General features: G+C 34.6%; 1 protein-coding gene and 1 long non-coding RNA gene across 3 annotated transcripts in view; one reads left to right on the plus strand and one right to left on the minus strand.

Annotated features, from left to right (window-relative positions):
• LOC308500038 overlaps window positions 1–18,942 on the plus strand; it is a 66,696-nt gene that overhangs the window by 33,032 nt on the left and 14,722 nt on the right. The window lies entirely within an intron of this gene.
• The window catches only part of MAP3K1 (mitogen-activated protein kinase kinase kinase 1), a 72,504-nt gene that overhangs the window by 13,646 nt on the left and 39,916 nt on the right, over window positions 1–18,942 (minus strand). For both annotated transcript variants that reach the window (XM_081054091.1, XM_081054092.1), the window contains exons 3-13: window positions 17,718–17,918; window positions 14,069–14,269; window positions 13,552–13,668; window positions 13,021–13,169; window positions 9,392–9,513; window positions 8,429–8,510; window positions 8,132–8,315; window positions 5,545–5,823; window positions 2,294–2,415; window positions 631–722; window positions 164–353 (exon numbers count right to left, since the gene is read on the minus strand). In XM_081054091.1, coding sequence (XP_080910217.1) covers window positions 164–353; window positions 631–722; window positions 2,294–2,415; window positions 5,545–5,823; window positions 8,132–8,315; window positions 8,429–8,510; window positions 9,392–9,513; window positions 13,021–13,169; window positions 13,552–13,668; window positions 14,069–14,269; window positions 17,718–17,918 — 1,739 coding nt within the window. The remainder of the gene's footprint in view (window positions 1–163; window positions 354–630; window positions 723–2,293; window positions 2,416–5,544; window positions 5,824–8,131; window positions 8,316–8,428; window positions 8,511–9,391; window positions 9,514–13,020; window positions 13,170–13,551; window positions 13,669–14,068; window positions 14,270–17,717; window positions 17,919–18,942) is intronic.

Consider the following 18,942-nt stretch of genomic DNA (forward strand, 5'->3'; position numbering starts at 1 on the left):
GACTTCAGGTTTTTATGTCAATCAAGTATTAAAGTATTAATAATCGACATATACTCTGTAATTTTGTAGTCTTTCATGAATCTAAAATGTGTTCTTGGCAGCTGGGGTGTGGCATGGGGTAGGTAGGTAGAGGAATGTTATATATTTTTAGAAGAAAAGTTACCTGACTTCAACAGGCTCAGCTTGTGAAACATCAGTACTGACAATATGAGGGTAAAACTCAGCAGGAAATTCCAACAGCAGTCTATCTACGAGACAGAGGCGGCCCAGCAGTTCTTGCCAGTTGTTTGATTCAGTTTGGTTTCCAAGAATACAACTTAAGACATAATCAACACCACCAATACCAATGGATCCTATAAAAAGGAAAGTAAAATTAAATAACTAAAAAATAGTGATATTAAAATCTAAAACAAAACATCAAATGGCGTAAGGCCAAGAAAAATCTTCTGAATTACATTAATTTTAAGAATTCCCCTCAGACTCATATTCTATTTCTAATGTTACAGCTAACTGAATCAATTTACAAAAGTACTTCAAATCCTGTAACTTCCCTATATCAGAGATTTATGAGACCAGTGCTAAGGAAAATAATAAAACATGCTGTGTTAATTTTCAGTGAAAAGTTATTACCAGCTTTGAGTATTTCTCTGCCAACCGCCAATTCTCCCGCTTGGCCTTTGCACAATTCCAATAGTGTTGATATAGACAGCTGACTTGTACGACTAAAAATAAAACCAAGCAACATCAGACTCAACCTTGGACACATTAAACAAAGAGCAGTAATGTAATGCCTTGTGAAAAGTTGGGGAAAAATGTTTTCAGGAGCGTTTGCTTGTCTACCACTGAAATCACATTAACAGTGTCGTTATAAATAATATTCATTGTTAGGTCTAGTTTCATAAATTTTATCTTATCCTCTATGTTAAGCACAGAATCTTCACAACTGGCTCTTGGACAGCAAGTATTAATTTAACTATCAAACCAGATAAAATAAAAGGCTTATTTTCATTATCACATCTTGTTAAAATAAAAATGAAAGAAGACTAAGACATTTTGATTTCTGAATTTTCACTAAGAATCTTTTGAATTAAAAATAAAACCTTCCCACCCCAAACCTTTATATTCTCTTATATACCCAGAGTCAGTTCCAAATATCATAAAAATATCTTTATAATATTTCTAATGATGTTCATTAAAGTAACAGAAAGCAGAAAACGCAATAAATGCCACAAAAGCACTGAAGTTCTCAGAAAAATACCTATTCTAATAATGAAAAATGTGATTTTTTTCAATGCATTTTGCAAATTGTTAATCTGCCTAATGTTTTCCAGATATTATAGTTCTAAGATACAAGAAAACCTCTAATACTTTCAATCTGTAGGCTTGTAGAGAGAAAACAATGGAGGCAAAAAAGATAAGACTTCATGAGATGAGAAATAAGTCAAAGCTAAGTACCAAAGTTTTGAGACCTTCTACAAACTTCATCATGTGACTTAGGGAGGAAGACAAATGTTGGACTGAGGGACCTCCAAACAGGTGTAATGGCAGAGGCAAAACAAGGGATATTTAAAGCTTCTTACCACCTGAGATTTGCTAGGACATGGAGATGAAAACTTCCAAACAACTGTTTACTATACCTATGCTTATTACATCAAAAGTGACCTTTTCTCCCACTTTATGGAAAGGGAAAATAAAAAGAGCTAGTGGTCTAATAAAAGCATAGTTTGCACTCATTTTTTACTATCACCATACCTCACTTCTTTACTTTATATCTAACCCCTTCAAGTAGGGTTACTCTTGCTCTTTGTAAATTTTTAAGGATGTGGCAGGGATATATGGAAATTTTTGGTTGTTATTTGACAAACTGTCATAATTAGAGCAAAATTCCATTACACAGAATATAGTGAAGTGGGTTTTTTTGGTCCTGATAATAAGGCAAAGCAGGTGTAATGATTTTATTGGTTCCTATTGTGTGCAACTCATTCTCTAAAATGAAATTATACATATACATATATTGGCTATTGTTCTTATCAACTGGACTTCAGATTAAAAATATTTACAATAAAAGGGAATCAATCACAGTACAATAATGTGGAGGTCTATGCAGTTAGCCTGGTTTTAGTTGTTGTCATTAGTTCTTCCTAGCCCTTAAGAGCTTTACGTGTTACATTTTAATTTCAAATCTCACATTATAAAACAATATTCAAAGCCTCATTTAACATGGATCAAATGCTGACTAGGTGCTAGGCTTTTAACACAAGAAGTTTGAAGCAGTTCATCAGTAGAGCCTTACCTATTGGCGTCTGCGCACTTGACTAGGATGGTGTCTACCACTGGCCGGAGAAGTCTCTGCAGTTTGATTCTTTCTGCCAGACTGTGGCAAGGAGTATATACTAGCATGGCTCTTAACGTTTTCTGGGGTGAGGTGGGGTGGGGGGGAATAAAACTGAAGGTCAGTTTAACTACATTTAAAAAGCATCAGAGACAATAAGCTAATCTCAGACAATTTGAGAAACAAAATAAATGATAGGACTAGATTATAACCCATAAATAAAATTAAAATCGGTGATACAAATAAATAATTAAATAAATAAATAGATGGGATAGAAAGGAATTCTTTGAGCTTTGTCTGCAATTTTTAAAAGTCCGAATTAGTTTCAAAATGAAAGCTTAAAAAATTGTTTAAAAAGAAAGTGAGAACAGGAAGCAACCTGATAGAGCTCCCAATGGCCAATGCAGGAATAATTTGAGCAACAAAATAAATGATAACTGGATAATTCACCAAATAATATAAATACCTGAGTCTCTATATTGACATAAATGAAAAAATGAATAAAGACATAAATGGGTGTTAAGAGACAGCTCTTCTTTATAGAAGAATTCCAATTAATGTAGAATGAAAGAGGGAAACAGAAAATCACCATTAGAACACCACAGTAATAATTTGTTGTTGGCAAGACCACTGATAACTGCTAAAGAAAGTGGGCAAAGTTTTGAAAACAACAGGATATTTATATAGTCTCAAAGTATCTCCTCCAAGAGACTTACTAGTTTTACAACAAGAAACCCCGTAGCTATCACCTCAACCAAGTGATGAAGGTGACATCACCAATAAGAAGACACACCGACACCACGTGCTCCCTGACAGGAAGCACTGCACTAAAAAGGGCACATCACCTCTGGTACTCTTGCAAAAAATGCATAAACTCAATCTAATCATGAGAAAATATCAGGGGCATTCTTCAAAATAACTGGCCGGTACACTTCCAAAAGTGTCAAGGTCTATGAAAGCCAAGGAAAGATTGAGGAATTATCACAGATAGTAAGAGATTACGAGGGCACGATAACTAAATGCAATGTGAGATCCTGGATTGGACCCTAAAACAGAAAAAAGACATTAATGGAAAAACTGGTGAAATCTAAAAATCTGCACTTTAGGTGTAAAGGACATTTGGGACAATTAGGGATATCTGAATATGGACTTTATAATACAGAACAGTATTATTATCAATGCTAAATTTCTCAAGTCTGGCTGATTGCATTGTGGTTATATGGTAGAACATATTTTTCCCTAAGAGATACATTCTAAATTATTTGAGGTGAAGTATCACGATGCTTGCGAAAACTCTCAAATGGTGCAGTAGAAAATTCTATATGGGGAAGGGAAAAAAGGAATGGCAGAGTTCTAAGGGCAGAAACCATTTCTTCTTCCACTGTGCCTGGAACATTAAATAACTCTAGCAGAATCAGAATATAGTATCATTCACAGAGTCCTTGTACTCTAGGAGCTCACAAACTAGTTGGGAAATCATCTGAACTTAAGAAGAGACAACCAGACAGTAAGGCATTGAGCAGTTGAGTATGTCTGAAGGTTTGTGTTGGAAATAGTAAAAGGTAAAAAGTTGGGCCAAGAACATTTTTATTCTACAATATGCTGGTCTTTATACTATTCTATAGTATGCTGGTCCCTCAACATGCTACATGAAAAAAAAGACTATGGTAAGATAAATTTGGAAAATAATGCATGCTACTCCTTAATCTTATAGGTTCCCAATGTACATTAGCTTATTGGAGGTTCCTAGAGGCCTTTCAGTGAACAGATCCATTTAAACTCATGTAATTCAGTGTTCATCAATTTTAAGTGAACCTAGAACTCTTTCTTCAGGGAACTTTTCATAATCCTGCCAAACTTCACAGAACGTGCTTCAGGAAATGCTGCTGAAACAACAGTAACCTCTAAAAGTTTCTGAGCTGGGGAATAATCAAAGTGGTGTTTAAGGAATAGTGGTGGCTGGTATATATTCGATATTCTTACATAGTACTAGATATTTTGGATAAACGTTTCTATTTCAAACCCAAAAGGTAAACATTTTCATCATTTTATAGGTGAAAAAGCCGAAATTGAAGAGTCCTAAAGTCACACTGCTAGCAAACGGGAAGAACCAGAATTTGTATCAAGGTCTCTATAATCTTGACCATATGTCCAGATTGTCTGGGCTAGTCCCAATTTAACTAGCAGATTATTCAAGTATCCCAGTTTGGATGATAAATTTTAAGGTCACTCAATTCTGATTCCAAATTCATGTTCATAATCATCATACTACACTACCTCTCAGGTATAGCTGTCACAGGACGGATTAGAAAAAGACTGAAAGTGAAAGCAGAGAAATTAATGAGTTTGAAAACCAGACTACATAAGCATTATTCTAAAGCAGTGGTTCTGAACTGGGGGTGATTCTGACCCTCAGAGACCATTCAGCAATGCCTGGAGACATTCTTGGTTGTCATGACTGAGGGCTGGAGAGGGGGGCTGCTACTGGTACCTAGTGGGTAGAGGCCAGGGATACTGCTGAACGCCCTATTACGCACAGGACAGCACCTCTGCCCCCAGTGAATCATTATTTGGCTCAATAGTGCTACGGTTGAGAGACCCTGTTCTAAAGATATACACATATATATGGAGATGAAGAAAGTCAAATTAGCCTCCAGGTTACCAACAAGAACAGCCTCTTCATTCCATTCCACTCAGGAAAGACAACTTCTAACAGGTTAAACTAGAAAAACAACCCAGTAATAATCTGTCATGGAACCCTCTTCTGTGAAAACACTTCTGAATTTCCATCCAACAAAATTTATTAAAAACCAGTTCTCTTTAATGTCTACTAATATCAAGTTAAAAAAAAAATCAAAGCAACTTTGATCATTTTGCTATCCCATAAAGTTTTTAATTTGGTCATAAGTAAGGTAAGGAAAATGTAAAGATATCAACAGCAAGTCACTGCTACTTTAAGGGAGAAAAGTAAACAGTGTACAAGAAAACTTGAACAGATTAATAAGTAATATCCAGATGAAGTGAAATCCAAATGAAGAGATTAAATGGAAAATTGCAATTTCCTGGGATTGTGGAATAAAAATAAAATTTGGATTTTCCAAAATTAAATTAGGCAAAGTAGTTTTCCTGGGGCTTAAAAATTGTTCTCTATAAACTACCAAAAACCAACCAACCAACCCGCAGTGCTACAGTTATGGAATAAAGCTACTTACTAAAGCAGCAACGTACACTTTGTAGACAGGGTCAGCACAGACCATTGACAGCACGTTGCAGCACGCCTCCACCACGTCACCTGAGATACTGGTCTGGGAAGGCCCACTGGCAGCTCCAGCACTTGAACTGCTTCCACCATTGCTCCCCGAGTTTCCAGTGCTCTCCCCATTTGCCAATAGCAGAGCCCCACTAACATCATGGGAAAGACGTCTGAGAGCCATCTCTCTTACATTCCAGTTTCTAGAAAATAAGCAGCCAACGAGTTCCATTCCAAATACCTATAATCAAACAAATACAATTAATTCAATGTGAAGAAAATTACCGTGAAACGTTTTGAATTAAGCATGATTTTTTTTGCTACTAAAGGAAAACTGAACATTTCTTAAACCTTTCCCATACTACACAATTTCAAATACGTCCAGCCACTTAAAAATCAAAAGAGGAACTTTGTATTCAAGGTTCGCTGGTAATTATAAAAAATCCTTAACATTTATTAGCTCAACTAAAATTAACAGGCCTCCATTAAGTAATTAGATGGATATATGTTTGTGTATATATACTGGGGGAGCCAAAAAAATGTATACAAGTGGACACTTTGGTCAACGTTGCTCAAGCAGTAGTTTGCCGTAATCAGAAGTGTCTGGACGCTGATGGTAACCACTTTGAGCACCTCTTGTAATTGCAGAAGTCACACGTGACTTGTATTCATCTTTTGTTATCGGTATATATTGAGTATTACAATTTTAATACAGTTTTCCTTTCTTAAAACGTGTATACATTTTTTGGCAACCTCTGTGTATGTGTACATATTTTATACATACATATATACATATGCTGATTTCTGTATTCCTATGCTTACCACAAAAACAAAACAAATCAGTGAAGAACCCCAACTTTGTGTTTGTATTAAGGTAGTTTACAGAGAAAAAGCTGAAGCAAGATCGAGAAAGCCAAATCAAGAAAGACCCTGGAGTGGCGTATTCAAGAGATACATAGAGTATTTCTCCTGCAGATGATGGTGGTAAATCAAAGGCTTTTACTTGATTTTTGTCTTCTATAAATGATTAAAGAAAAATACCAGATAAAATATGTGGGACTGTAATTAATAGAGTGGAAAAACCAAAGAAAAGACTAAAGAAACAAATTCTTGTGTTCAAACCAGACAAGGACAATGATGTACCTGTAATTAAAATGCATGTAACTACAGTCCCTACCATGCCTGCAAAGCCAGAATCCCTAAAGAAAGGAAAGGGTGCATGGTTTTGACATTACAGGCCAATTAGCTAAAAGTAAATTTAATATCTAACTTATCACATGAAAAATTTCTAAATATTAGAGATGAATAGACATAATTTGGGGGAAAACAAATCATGACATATTAATGTGTTTTGTTATAAAGTGATAGTAAAGGAGAATAAATTAACTAGAATATAGTGAACTTATTATGTATACTTATTTCTGTACTCCTATGCTTTTAAAATAGCATACCACTATCTAACTCTTAATTCTGTCTTACATAATAAAAAACCTAGGAATACAGAGCCTAGTCCAACTTAAAGCTTAAGCAAAACAAACTACACCACTGCTGAAAGAACGGCCTCCAACAGCTCAGTATCAAGTTGAGAGCTGTCTTGAAGACTTGTGAAGGGGCAGGTGAGGGCCTACATTAAAGACCATTAATGAACTATATAAAGGAAGTAAGATATATTTATTAAGCTTGCAAATTTTATTAAATTCATAATAGACTGCTAACATGCTAAGAGAATTAAAATCTGCAATACACAATATGAAAAAGTAAACAAATCCTAATGATATACAAGCTTAATTGGGTTAGTGTGTCTGTTTACTAATTTAAGAGTATTAAACAGAATTTAACAGATTATCAAAAATATTTTACTCTGCTTCTGTCTACTGAAGACATTGGTTTTGGATTATATTTTTTTAAAAAAAGGACTAATTAAGCATATAACAACAATGGAAATCATTAGAAACCAACCAACCAATTAAAATACCAATTTACTGGGATGAAAAACATTAATGAGAAGAGAGGGTAAAGGAATGGAAATTGTCCTTACAAATAAAAATGACTAAGATAAGGTAAACACCATGTTTTCTCTTATTCATCCACTCAGCAATTATTAAGCCCCTATTACATGCCATGGGGATGCAGAAAATGAGAAACTGAGTTTAAATGGCAACAAATAAAAAAAATGACAGAAATTCTTAGCAGGCATGCCATTCATTATACATTCGAACAAGTTAGCACTGAAGGGTTCTACTGTCTATCTTTGGATAACATTTTATGGCTGTTAGTTTAGAAAGAGATGTTTTTAGAGATGGGAGATGACAATACAAAGAATATTTGAAGTTTAAATTTTTAAATTTGAAGTTTAAATTTTTGAAGTTTAAATAAGCAGCATAGTAACACCAAAGGTAAAATTAAATTTTCCAATGGAATAAGAGGCAAGCGATCCTCATGGCGGAGGCAAGCAATAGTACTTTCTGAAATTATAAACATCTGGGGAGACAACTACTTTAATTGGTCTATAAAGTTTCTTTGAGAAATGAAGAACAAAGACTACTTACCTGAATCCATGGCTCAGCTAAATCTTTATAAGCAGGAGGAATCTGCTGAGTTCCATAATGAGTAAGGTTAAAATTGCTCTCCTGGCTCCTTCGCTGTGGTCCAGCCAAAGGCTGCTGCTGTACAGTTTGCTGCTGTGCAGCTCTCAGGGAAGAAGGGGAATCCACAGGGCTTGACAACTCGTGACTAAATGAAAAATAAACAAAGCTTGCTAAAAATAATGAACAGATTTAAGTAACACTTTGAGAACATTTTAATTTTTTATTAAACATATCCAAGTCATTAATTCAAAATATTACCTGTAGAAATCATGGGATCTCCACTTAGACCTACAAAGGGGACATATTAAAGGTTCTTTATTTCTTCTACATTCTTCTGCCCCTGGAAAATTCAAGAAAAAAAACCTTATTTTATGTAATAATTGTTCATTATGGCTAGTACAGGATTTATATGGAAGGAACCTCAAAAAAATAATCTGACATAGTATTTACCTATAAAAGCAGGCAAACACAGCAGGTTAAATTATTCTGATGCTCATACCTTCTGCAAATGCTATTTTATTAGTTATAACATGTACTTTGTTTACTACTTTTCAAGTCATCTGCCCACTTGATTACCTGGCAATGTTATTCCAAACCTTGCTTTGATGTTACCTTCTCTATAACCCCTGCACAGGCCTTCTTCCACCTCTTTCTCTCCATGTATACCTTCGGATCAGAATTAGGTGTCTAATTCTGTGCACTCCTTCCATTACCATAGGTATCACACTCTATTACATTTCTTTGCTAACACAGCTCATCTCCTAACAGATCCTAAACTCCAATTTGATGAAATCTTCACATAGGGCCTAGATATATTTCTTTTCTTCTCTCATCAATTTCCTCAAAAGCCACGTTAAAATCCTAAATACACAGTTGACCCTTGAACAACCACTCTGCAGTTGGAAATTCATGTATAACTTTTGACTCCCCAAACTACTAATAGTCTACTGTTGACTAGAAGCCTCACCGATAATGTAAACAGTCGATTAACACATATTTTGTATGTTATATATACTATACTGTATTCTAATAAAGTAAGCTAGAGAAACGAATACGTTACTAAGAAAATCATCATGAAAGACAAAATGCATTTACTGTATTTATTGAAAAATATCATTTAAGTGACTCGCATAGTTCAAACACGTGTTGTTCAAGGGTTAACTGTGGTTAGCTTATGAGTAACCACGCTGAGTAAGCAGAGGGAGAAAAAGAGCCACATACAAATTGACATGCAGTGGTGGTGCAGCTTGTTCCTGCAGCCATCTTCGCACACTGTAAGACTTTCTTCATCAAGCATGCCCAACAAGCAAATAGGACACATCTGTTCCTCTTCATCTTTTATACTGTAAGGAAGAAATGAAAGTGTTAAACACAAAACAAAAGAATATAACAGAATTAATACTATATGTTACACGTAATTTTGGCTTTAGAACATGAAAGAATTAGAAATTCTTGTTTAGGAGCATGTTTTATATATATATATACCTATTTGAGAAATGTTTATTTCTCCTATTAATATTTAATTTTAAATCAGATTCGCACCACTGTGTATTTATAGATGGTGGGTATGAGTTAACTTTTCCTTGCTATGAATACAATTCCATATATGAAGTACTGCTATAAGGTTTGAATGTACAAACATACTACACGCCAACAGTTTCAAGATTTCAAGTACTGGAAGGGACCTTAGATCTCATCTATTCTACATCCTAAGTTTGACAGACCATTTCGGACACCTTTGATGGGTATATAAACTGGTCCAACTTTCCCAGAAACAAATTTAGAAACGTTACATTTTTAATGCATATACAACCTTTCAACTAGATTTCTAGGAATATGTCATAAGGAAATAAAGAGACATAAAGGTGTATGTATGAAAATGTTCACTAGTATTATTTAGCAAAATGAACCAAATGAACATCAAAAAGAGGTTTAAAAATGGTACACCCAGACACTATGAAGCTTTAAAAAGGATCAAAGAGATCTGTAAATAATAACAAAGAAAGATAGCCACAATATACTATAGGGTGAAAAAAGCAGGTAATACGATAAAATTCTAACTTGTATAGAATGATTCAATTTATGGCAAAACTGCAACTTCATGTGTATATTTGAATTGTATATATGAATATTCCCAATATACAGAGTGCTTTTAAAAATCAGTAAGAAAAATACTAATAATTCACTTGTAAAATGGACAAAGAAGATAAAAAGGCAATTGAAATAAACCAATAGCCAATAAACCAATAATAAACCAAATAACTAATAGCTAATACAAATTTGTTACTATTTCTTAAAATACTAAATGTACATATCCATGACCTAAAAAACTGTGCAGCTCAGACTGAAGAGAGGGATTATATTTTCTGTTTTATAAATTTTTGTTTGAACCTTCATGATGTGATAAATAGCTTTTAAAATATCAATAAAAATATTTCCACTGCAACACCAAGACAAGGCTCTGGGATGTTAAGTGAGTTGCCCAAGATTATAAAATCGGTTTGTGGTAGACCTATCATTAGGCTTTAATTTGAGAAGATTATCCCATAACCTACCTATCCCTACAAATTCCAGAGCCTTCGCTAGCTCAGGCATTCCCCTGGGCCCAGTCTTACACTTCTACAATCTCAAGCTGTATTTCCTGAAAAACAGGTCTGACTGACTGACAGCAAAATAACAGCTCCCCCAAAAACTTTCCTGAAAGCTCTACAAACAGATCAGCAAAGTCACAATGTGTGATTCCTGAGGTGAAGGCACACTTGCTGGTCTCTCTCTCTCCCTCCCGATTATCTGTCCCATCTCTTTATCTCTTTTCATAATTATGAAGCTATGTAGAATGGGGAAAAGCTATCAAAATATGCATGTATTAATGACAAAAATTACCGGAAACATTACAATAAAAATATTAGTGGCAAAGATGATCCAAGGTCAACTAACTTTTCAAATAATTACACCAAGATTAACTTATTCAAAAGATTTAAGTAGAGGAAAAATAAAGGTTCACTATTTAGTCTAATTGTAAGTATAACATTATTACTACTTAAATGCTTTTCTGACTTCAAAACAATCCATACAGCGCTTTTTTCCAAGTACATATTTTGTAAACATTACTCAGATCATTTATCTATATACATGTGCATATTCTTAAAAATTTTTTATCATAAAAATTCCACTTGTCATTAAAGTCTTCATATACATAATTTTTAATGGCAACATAGTATCCCACAAACTAAATTGATCCTAACTACTTAAGCATCCATTTATTGTTGGACATTGAGTTGTTGCCCTATTTTCACTTTTTAAGAAACCATTAGAAACAACTTTGAGCCACTTTTTTGATATTACAGATTTTCTTTTTAGCACAATTTTTTCAGAAGGAAAATCGTTTTAAAAGATAGCAGGGATTAGCAAACTACAAGGGGATCAAACTAGCCTGTGGCCAGCTTTTGTGAGAAAAGTTTTCCTGGAACACAATCATGCCCATTCACATACAGTCTATGGCTACTTCAGCTACAAGGGCAGCTATGATACAGACCCAATATTTACAGTGTAAAAAGTCACCTGGAATAATACCACCTGTTAACCACTACAGTTTTTACTCATTCCAATATTTATACACCTATAATACGTTTTATATATAAAAACTGGGTTCATGTATGACATATAGTATTATAACCTGGATTTTGTTTCACAGCATTCAATATTCTTCAAAAGTATAATTTTAATGGCTGCCTGTACTACTTATAACATGAGTATACTTGAATCATTCACTTGCTAGATATTTAAGTAATTCTAAAGTTTTCACTGTAACAGTGTGAGGAACAGCCATATATGTAAGTCTTATGCATTTCTCAGATTAAAAGTTTCTTCTTAAAAACAAAAAGTACAATTACTGGATCGATGAATATAAACATTTTAAAAGGCTACTTTTTCCAGAAAGGCTATACCACTTTACATACAGTGAACCATATCCTTACAAGAATTGAACTGCCTCATTACAAAAGTGTCCACTAAGTCTGTAAATAAATCTGGTATTTTTTCAAATGAGCATTTCCTTAGTTATTAGGTTGACTGAACAACTTTCATACGTTTGTTAGCCCTCTGACAGGTCACACCTGTTATTTTGGGCTGCATTCAGATCTTTCAGGATTATGAGTTCATTCTTATCAGCAACTAGGCAATGGAAAAGCTTGAGAAGCACTGCAGATTTTAAGTAACAACTGTGATTAACAGCTACTGTATCTTTTTAATTACAATTGATTAGTCTATTTGTTTAGAAGAGCATGCTTATGTTTTCACAGGTGAAATGGCCTGTAATGAGGATTCCCTGAATGTATCTATGAAAGAAGCAGTGATGCTACACAATTAAAAAATCCTACATTTGAAAGTGATTTGCGGAAAGCACTTTCCCTTGCGTTTTTAAAAGAACTACATATTCTTTATACAGCCTCAGCTTCATTATCTGCACAACAGCGATAAAACCTACCTAATGAGGTTGTAAAAACAGAATTAGACATGTTAGGTGGTTGAAGCAAAGAAATGACTGAAAAAAAGTAGTCACTTATTATTTTATACCTGCCACATGTTTCTTGTGAAATGGACATTTATTATATTCTGATATTTAAGGTGCCATTTTCCAACACTATCTCTCTGTGTGTGTGTGTGTGTGTGTGTGTGTACACACACACACTCAGATGACCTTTAATATTTTTTACATTTAATTTTAACTTGAAAGCCAAGGTTCAATAGTTAAATCATTTAGAGCAAATTAACAAGTAGATATAAAAAATTACCACTAAAATAAAAAATAACACTGGATTAATGCTTTTAAGTCCTTAAAAAGTACTAACCTGTTTTCTGAGCTAGACGTAGAAGTACTAGATGATGACAATGTATGAGGATTGGACATGCGTGAAACAAACTTCTGGATGGTGTTACGAGACGGAGCTTTGATCCTCGAGCTGCGCCTACTGTGATATTTCTGGAACAAACTCTCAACCTGACATTGAAAAAAAGACAGGAACAATGATATCTGTGCCATAGTATACAAAGAGTTCTAGAGTTTGAATTATATCTTTTATTTCAAGTTTTTCACAAAACCCATTTAAAAGCTTTAAAACTAAGAATACATATAGCTTACTAAGGACAGTATTTTTATTGCAGGTCAGTGTTTACTTGTTTTTCAGTCTAGAAGAAAAAAACTAGTCAATGGATTATAAGAGAACTATTTGTAAGCATCAAATAATTCTTATAGACCCCCCCCCCCCCACATCTTCAAAATGACCACTATTTATTTAAACTAAGAGCTCATGGAAAAATTTTAGGAATATACCATAAAAATTTCATGACAATTTTACTCTAAAGCATTCATTTAAAATTACCTCAAAATTCTTTAAAGTTTTTCTCCATAACATTGGGTCCGAAGGTTCTAATTGAAACACCCGGAGCATAACAAATAACAGATGAATGCAAAATGTTCCACGCCCACAGCTACAGTTCTAAAGAGTTAAAAAAGTAAAAAAATAAAAACATGTGGTTCCATTAGAATCATTTAGTCTATCACTTATTTTATATTTCCACGTTTATACTAAAATTTCTATTAATTTGTTTCATTTCCCTTATGTAAAGATGTGTAAAAAAAAATCTAGAGCTATCTCCATGAATTAACCTGATTTTTGGTGAATTTATTAAATAGATCAAATTTGTTTTCTAAAGTATATTAATCCATAGTAAAAAACCTTCATAAAATACATTAAAAATATTTATTAGCCCCCCCAATACATTTTAAACTCACTTTAGTTTACTAAAGAGAATTGATCTAAATTTAAGAACGTTATTATGTGTAATTTTGGGTTAGTACCAGATGCTACTAAAATATAAAATGGTGACAAAGCCTACCTGAGGCCCAATAAACACCCGGTATTTATTGTCTGGACTGTCTCCTCCAATCAGGAAAGAGTTGGGTCCTATTTGCTGCAGTAAGTACAGTCTGGCCCGCATCACTTTGTTTACACGGCGGTTTGTTTCCTCAGGGCTATATGGTGAGAAGCCATCTGGTGAAGGGGCTCTTCGAGGTGGTGTGATTCTCCCACTCTGAAACTTCACAACATTTGTTTTTTTATTTGGAAAATTGCTTACTTTTTGATAAAAAACAATTACCCCCAAAAAGTCATACCAGACAGCCACGCAGCATTTTATATTCTGAAAAAATGCCTCAATATATAATGGGACAAAATGTATTTTGCAAATGCTCTTGTCTGAAATACTCATCACAAGTAAACGTCTACAAATCAGTCACCCCTAAAACTAGTGATAAATCTTTGGCCAAGAGAGACAACCATATGATAATATAAATTATAAACATTTGAGTTCTTTGAAAAGTATTATGTAAATCAAAATAAAAAGCATAAAAATTCATCTCATAAGTAGACAAAATGACTTGTTTCTAGTGATAAAATTTAAACATCCAATTTCCTGGCTTCCACTTAAGGTGTTACTAAAGGCTGTTTTGCAACTGGAAATTTACAAATAACGCCATGGAATTCCTCCCATGGTATCCTATGTAGAGAACTAATAGCAAGGGACTCTTCCAGATTAAGACATCTCACTGGAGGCTAACAAAAACGGTCCTGTGGTGGGGGTGATATATGTCCCTCTCACTCCACTCCACTGATTCCCCTAGAACTTAAGTCTATCAGTGCCCATTGGAAATTACAGTTCTTTTTGAAGCTTAACTGAATAAAGATAATACTGGCAACAACATGAAGCAGTGAACACCCTCATAAAGTGCTGGTGGGAATGTAAAATGGTGCAGATGCTTTGGAAAACATATGACCCAGCAATTCGGCTCCTAGGTATAAACCCAAGAGAAATGAATAGATATGTCCACAAAAAAACTTGTACACAAATGTTCACAGCAGCTTTATTCATAACAGTCAAAAAGTGGAAACAACCCAAAATGTCCGTCAACTGATGAATTTATAAACAAAATGTGTATCTTCATATAATAGTATATTATTCTACAATTAAAAATGAATGGGATATTGACAGAAGTTATATCATGGTTAAACCTGGAAAACATGATGCTAAGTGAAAGAAGCCAATTACAAAAGACATACATATTACATGATTCCATTTATATGAAATGTCCAGAATGGGCAAATTATATATGGAATCAGACAGTAGATCAGTGGTTGCCTTGGGGTAGGGAAAGACTGCTAATTGGTCTGGTATTTCTTTTTGGGTGATGAAAATGTTTTGAAATTTATTGTAGTGATGGGTACAACTCTATGAATATATCAGAAATCAACAGATTATATAATTTAAACATGTGAATTGTATAATATGTGAATTATATTTCAATAAAGCCATTGAAATATAATTGTTTTTACTAGGCAGTTACTTAAAAGTAAAAACAAAAACAAAAAAAAAACACTAAAAACGAAAATAAGTACACATGCACATGCTATTTGAGCTGCGAAACGTTTAGGCTATCCAATGTGCTCACAGATGTGCAAAATGATGTATGCATAAAAAATATTTTTTTCCATTGTTTTTTAGTAATTAAAGGTTAAGAAGGAATATAAATGTCCATTAGTATGTAGTTTATTAAATAAACTATGATTTATATAGATGACGAAGTGTTATGTAGCTGTTAAAAAGAATGAGGGCGTAACTTTGTCTAGCATGTATCCCAAAGTGGGTGGGAGGGGGCGGGGAGATGTAATTCTGTAAATACAGTACGTGTGATAGACTTGTACTTTGATGGCCCCCATGAACCACAGCTCCTCGTATTTACACCCTGTGTAGTCCCTACCACACCAATTCTGGATTTGGGCATGTAATTGGCACTGGGCAGTAAGACATTAGCAAACATGATGTAAGTCATGGTTTGACAAGAGCTATGTTGGGACTTGCCCTCTTGAAACACTTTGGTTTTTTGTTTTGGCTTAACAGAAATTTATTGTCTCATAATTCGAGAGGCTCAAAGTCCATGATCAAGGTGTTAGCAGGGCTAATTCCTTCCTTCTGAGTGCCATGAGAGAATCTGTTCCATGTTGTCTCCTAGCTTGAAACATTTCTTGTTACAACCCAACTACCTTGCTATGAGGAAGAGATGCCACCAGCCCCCAACTGTCTAGCATCCCAGGTGAAGCACCGGACAGGTGAATGAAGCAGCAGTCTTGGATATTTCAGCTTTAGCAGATGACATGGAGAGCAGACACAAGCCATTCCTGCTGAGCCCTGCCCAATTTGCAGATTCATAAACTTATTAATAAAGTGATGAGTGCTCTTATATTAAGTTAAAAAAAAACAAATTTAAAGGTGTGTCAATATAAAGCCAATAAATACTCCTGGGTAACTCTGGCTTCACTGTAAAAAAATTTACTTAAAATTTCCTTTTTGAAGGATTTATATGCTTTTACAACCTCAGATCTGAGGAAAACCAAATCTCCCCCTTGTGGTCACTATCAATCATTTTTCCATTCACTCATTTGCTCTTCAAGGTTAAATAAAAAGTTAAATTTTAACTTGCATTTCTGCCACTAGAAGTCTCTCTCATAAAGTTCGCACCTATCTTTTTGCAAATCTCTTTGATGTTTTAATATAGCTGACCTAATATAGAAGACAGCTGGATTCCCATTGGTGCTTCTGCATTCAATATGCTGTAATATGATGATTTGGTTAAAGTGCATGAAGAAATCTGTCCTCACACATACATGTAGCTGGAAAAGGTATTTTAATAGCCTTTTCAAATAATTATGAATATTCTTCTTTGATACTACACCAAAGAAGTGGTTTCTTAAGGCTGAAATTTAGAATCTGAAACCACATCAACAAACTTTTCCTACACATGTTATATTAAAATCCAGGTTGTGTATGTTACACACTTTGAATGGATCGTTTACCAAAGAATGATTTTGTTTCCTCATGTACTGCTCATTTGGAGAATACTGGTTCACTAATTTATGCAGATCTTCCAAATGTTCACCCTTCATTGTGCCGTATGTAAAAAAAACCACCCAAAAAACATCCCATTTGCTACTATCACCGATCCATTAGAAAAGTCTAAGTTTTGGGAAGCTATCAAGCTTAGGTGGAACGAGGTTTACAAAATTCTGATTTTTGCTTTAAATCTCAAATTTTACCCCTGGTGAAAAAAACTTTCAATTGTTTTCCTTGATATGAGTCTCACTTATTTAACTGATCTTAAGGAAAATGTGTGCCAAGTACCCGAGTGAAGAATATAATTTCTAGGGTCATAGCTTTAATTTAGGTGAATGTACCAGCAGCTTTACCCACTACTGTAAATGTCAGTGCAGTGAAAGAGGCAAATGACATCTCAGTTTTATTGCAAAATTAGTTTGGACCTAATGGATCCACAGAAAGGGTCTCAGGACCTGCCCTCTCCCACCAATCAAGGGTCTGTAGACTACACACACTTTGAAAGTTGCTGCTATAACAGATGGCTAGCCAATCTTTTCTGCATTATAAGTGAGTCTACGAATTGTAGAAACTTAACGTATTTGTTAAAATATTAACTTACAGGCACTGGGGAAACTCTTTTTCTCCTTACTCCTGGAGATTCTGATTTCACTGTTCGACCTGACGGGGAGCTGCCCGGGGAAGGACTGCGCCGGCCTTTGGGAGCTGGTGACGCGGTGCTCGCCGGGCCCTCTCCTTGGGACTCAGCTGCCAAGTTATTAATTTCAGATCCATCTCCTTTAATTGGGATTGGTTTCACCACCTGAATTAAAATTCCAATATTTTTATTACTTAAAAATATAAGAAAGTAAATCTGAACATAATAGGCTAAGAAATGAACTCCCTGAGTTTTATTATGCATTATACAAATAGGACAATATATCAATTTTATTTAGTATTACTTTAAGCCATAAATGTAAGACTATTTTACCCATACATATTTATCATTTAGGCTCCAACAGTAGTTAAAATGTTATCATACATAATTTCAGAATTTGGTGTTACCTGTTATTATATGCCCTAAATCACTTAACATTCAAAATCAACAATCAAAGGTTAGTAAACAACATGAAAAATAAGCACTTAGAACTTCAACCGTTAATTTATTCAACTAGATTAAAGTAGATGTTCTCTTTTTCATTTGTATTGAAAAAATGCAGGACTTGAAAACAATACTGGGTATAATGTGAAGTACTCAGATAGTCTGATTAATAATTTTGCTTTTTTTTCTTGGCAATGTTATATTACAATAGACACTTTAGACATATATTTTAGAAATACCAAAGAATCTAGAAGTTTAAAGACCAAGCTCTCAAGTAAAAATGTAGTTTGAGACCTGTTATTTTTGAACTATGAGGGCTTTCAGACAACCTAGCTATGACCAAAAGGCTCAACTCTGTAGCCTGGGCACACTCAGCTCAGCAGACTTTTCTGGCCTTTCTCCCACTATTCCTGTCCTCCTAGCCAGGTGCTCTGCCCACCAACCCCACCCACCAACCCCACCCACCAGGTCCTCTTCGTGGGCTTTCACTCGCACTGGTCCTCCTAATCCACACCTCCAGCCTGCAGCGCCCCAGACAGCGTACCTTCACCTGGTGAAAATGCGCCCATCTTATAAAGCTCAGATATAATCCTACCTTTTACACCTCCCTTAACTTGACCAGCCTCACATTCTTCCTCTTTGCTAAGTCATTATTGCTCTTCTGCCCACCCCACACATTTAGCACTAATCACAAACTGTTTTGTGATAGTTCATGCCTTTATTTTTATTTATTGTTCATAAGTTG

This window comes from Rhinolophus hipposideros, assembly GCF_964194185.1.
Source record: "Rhinolophus hipposideros genome assembly, chromosome: 7".
NCBI lineage: Eukaryota > Metazoa > Chordata > Mammalia > Chiroptera > Rhinolophidae > Rhinolophus > Rhinolophus hipposideros.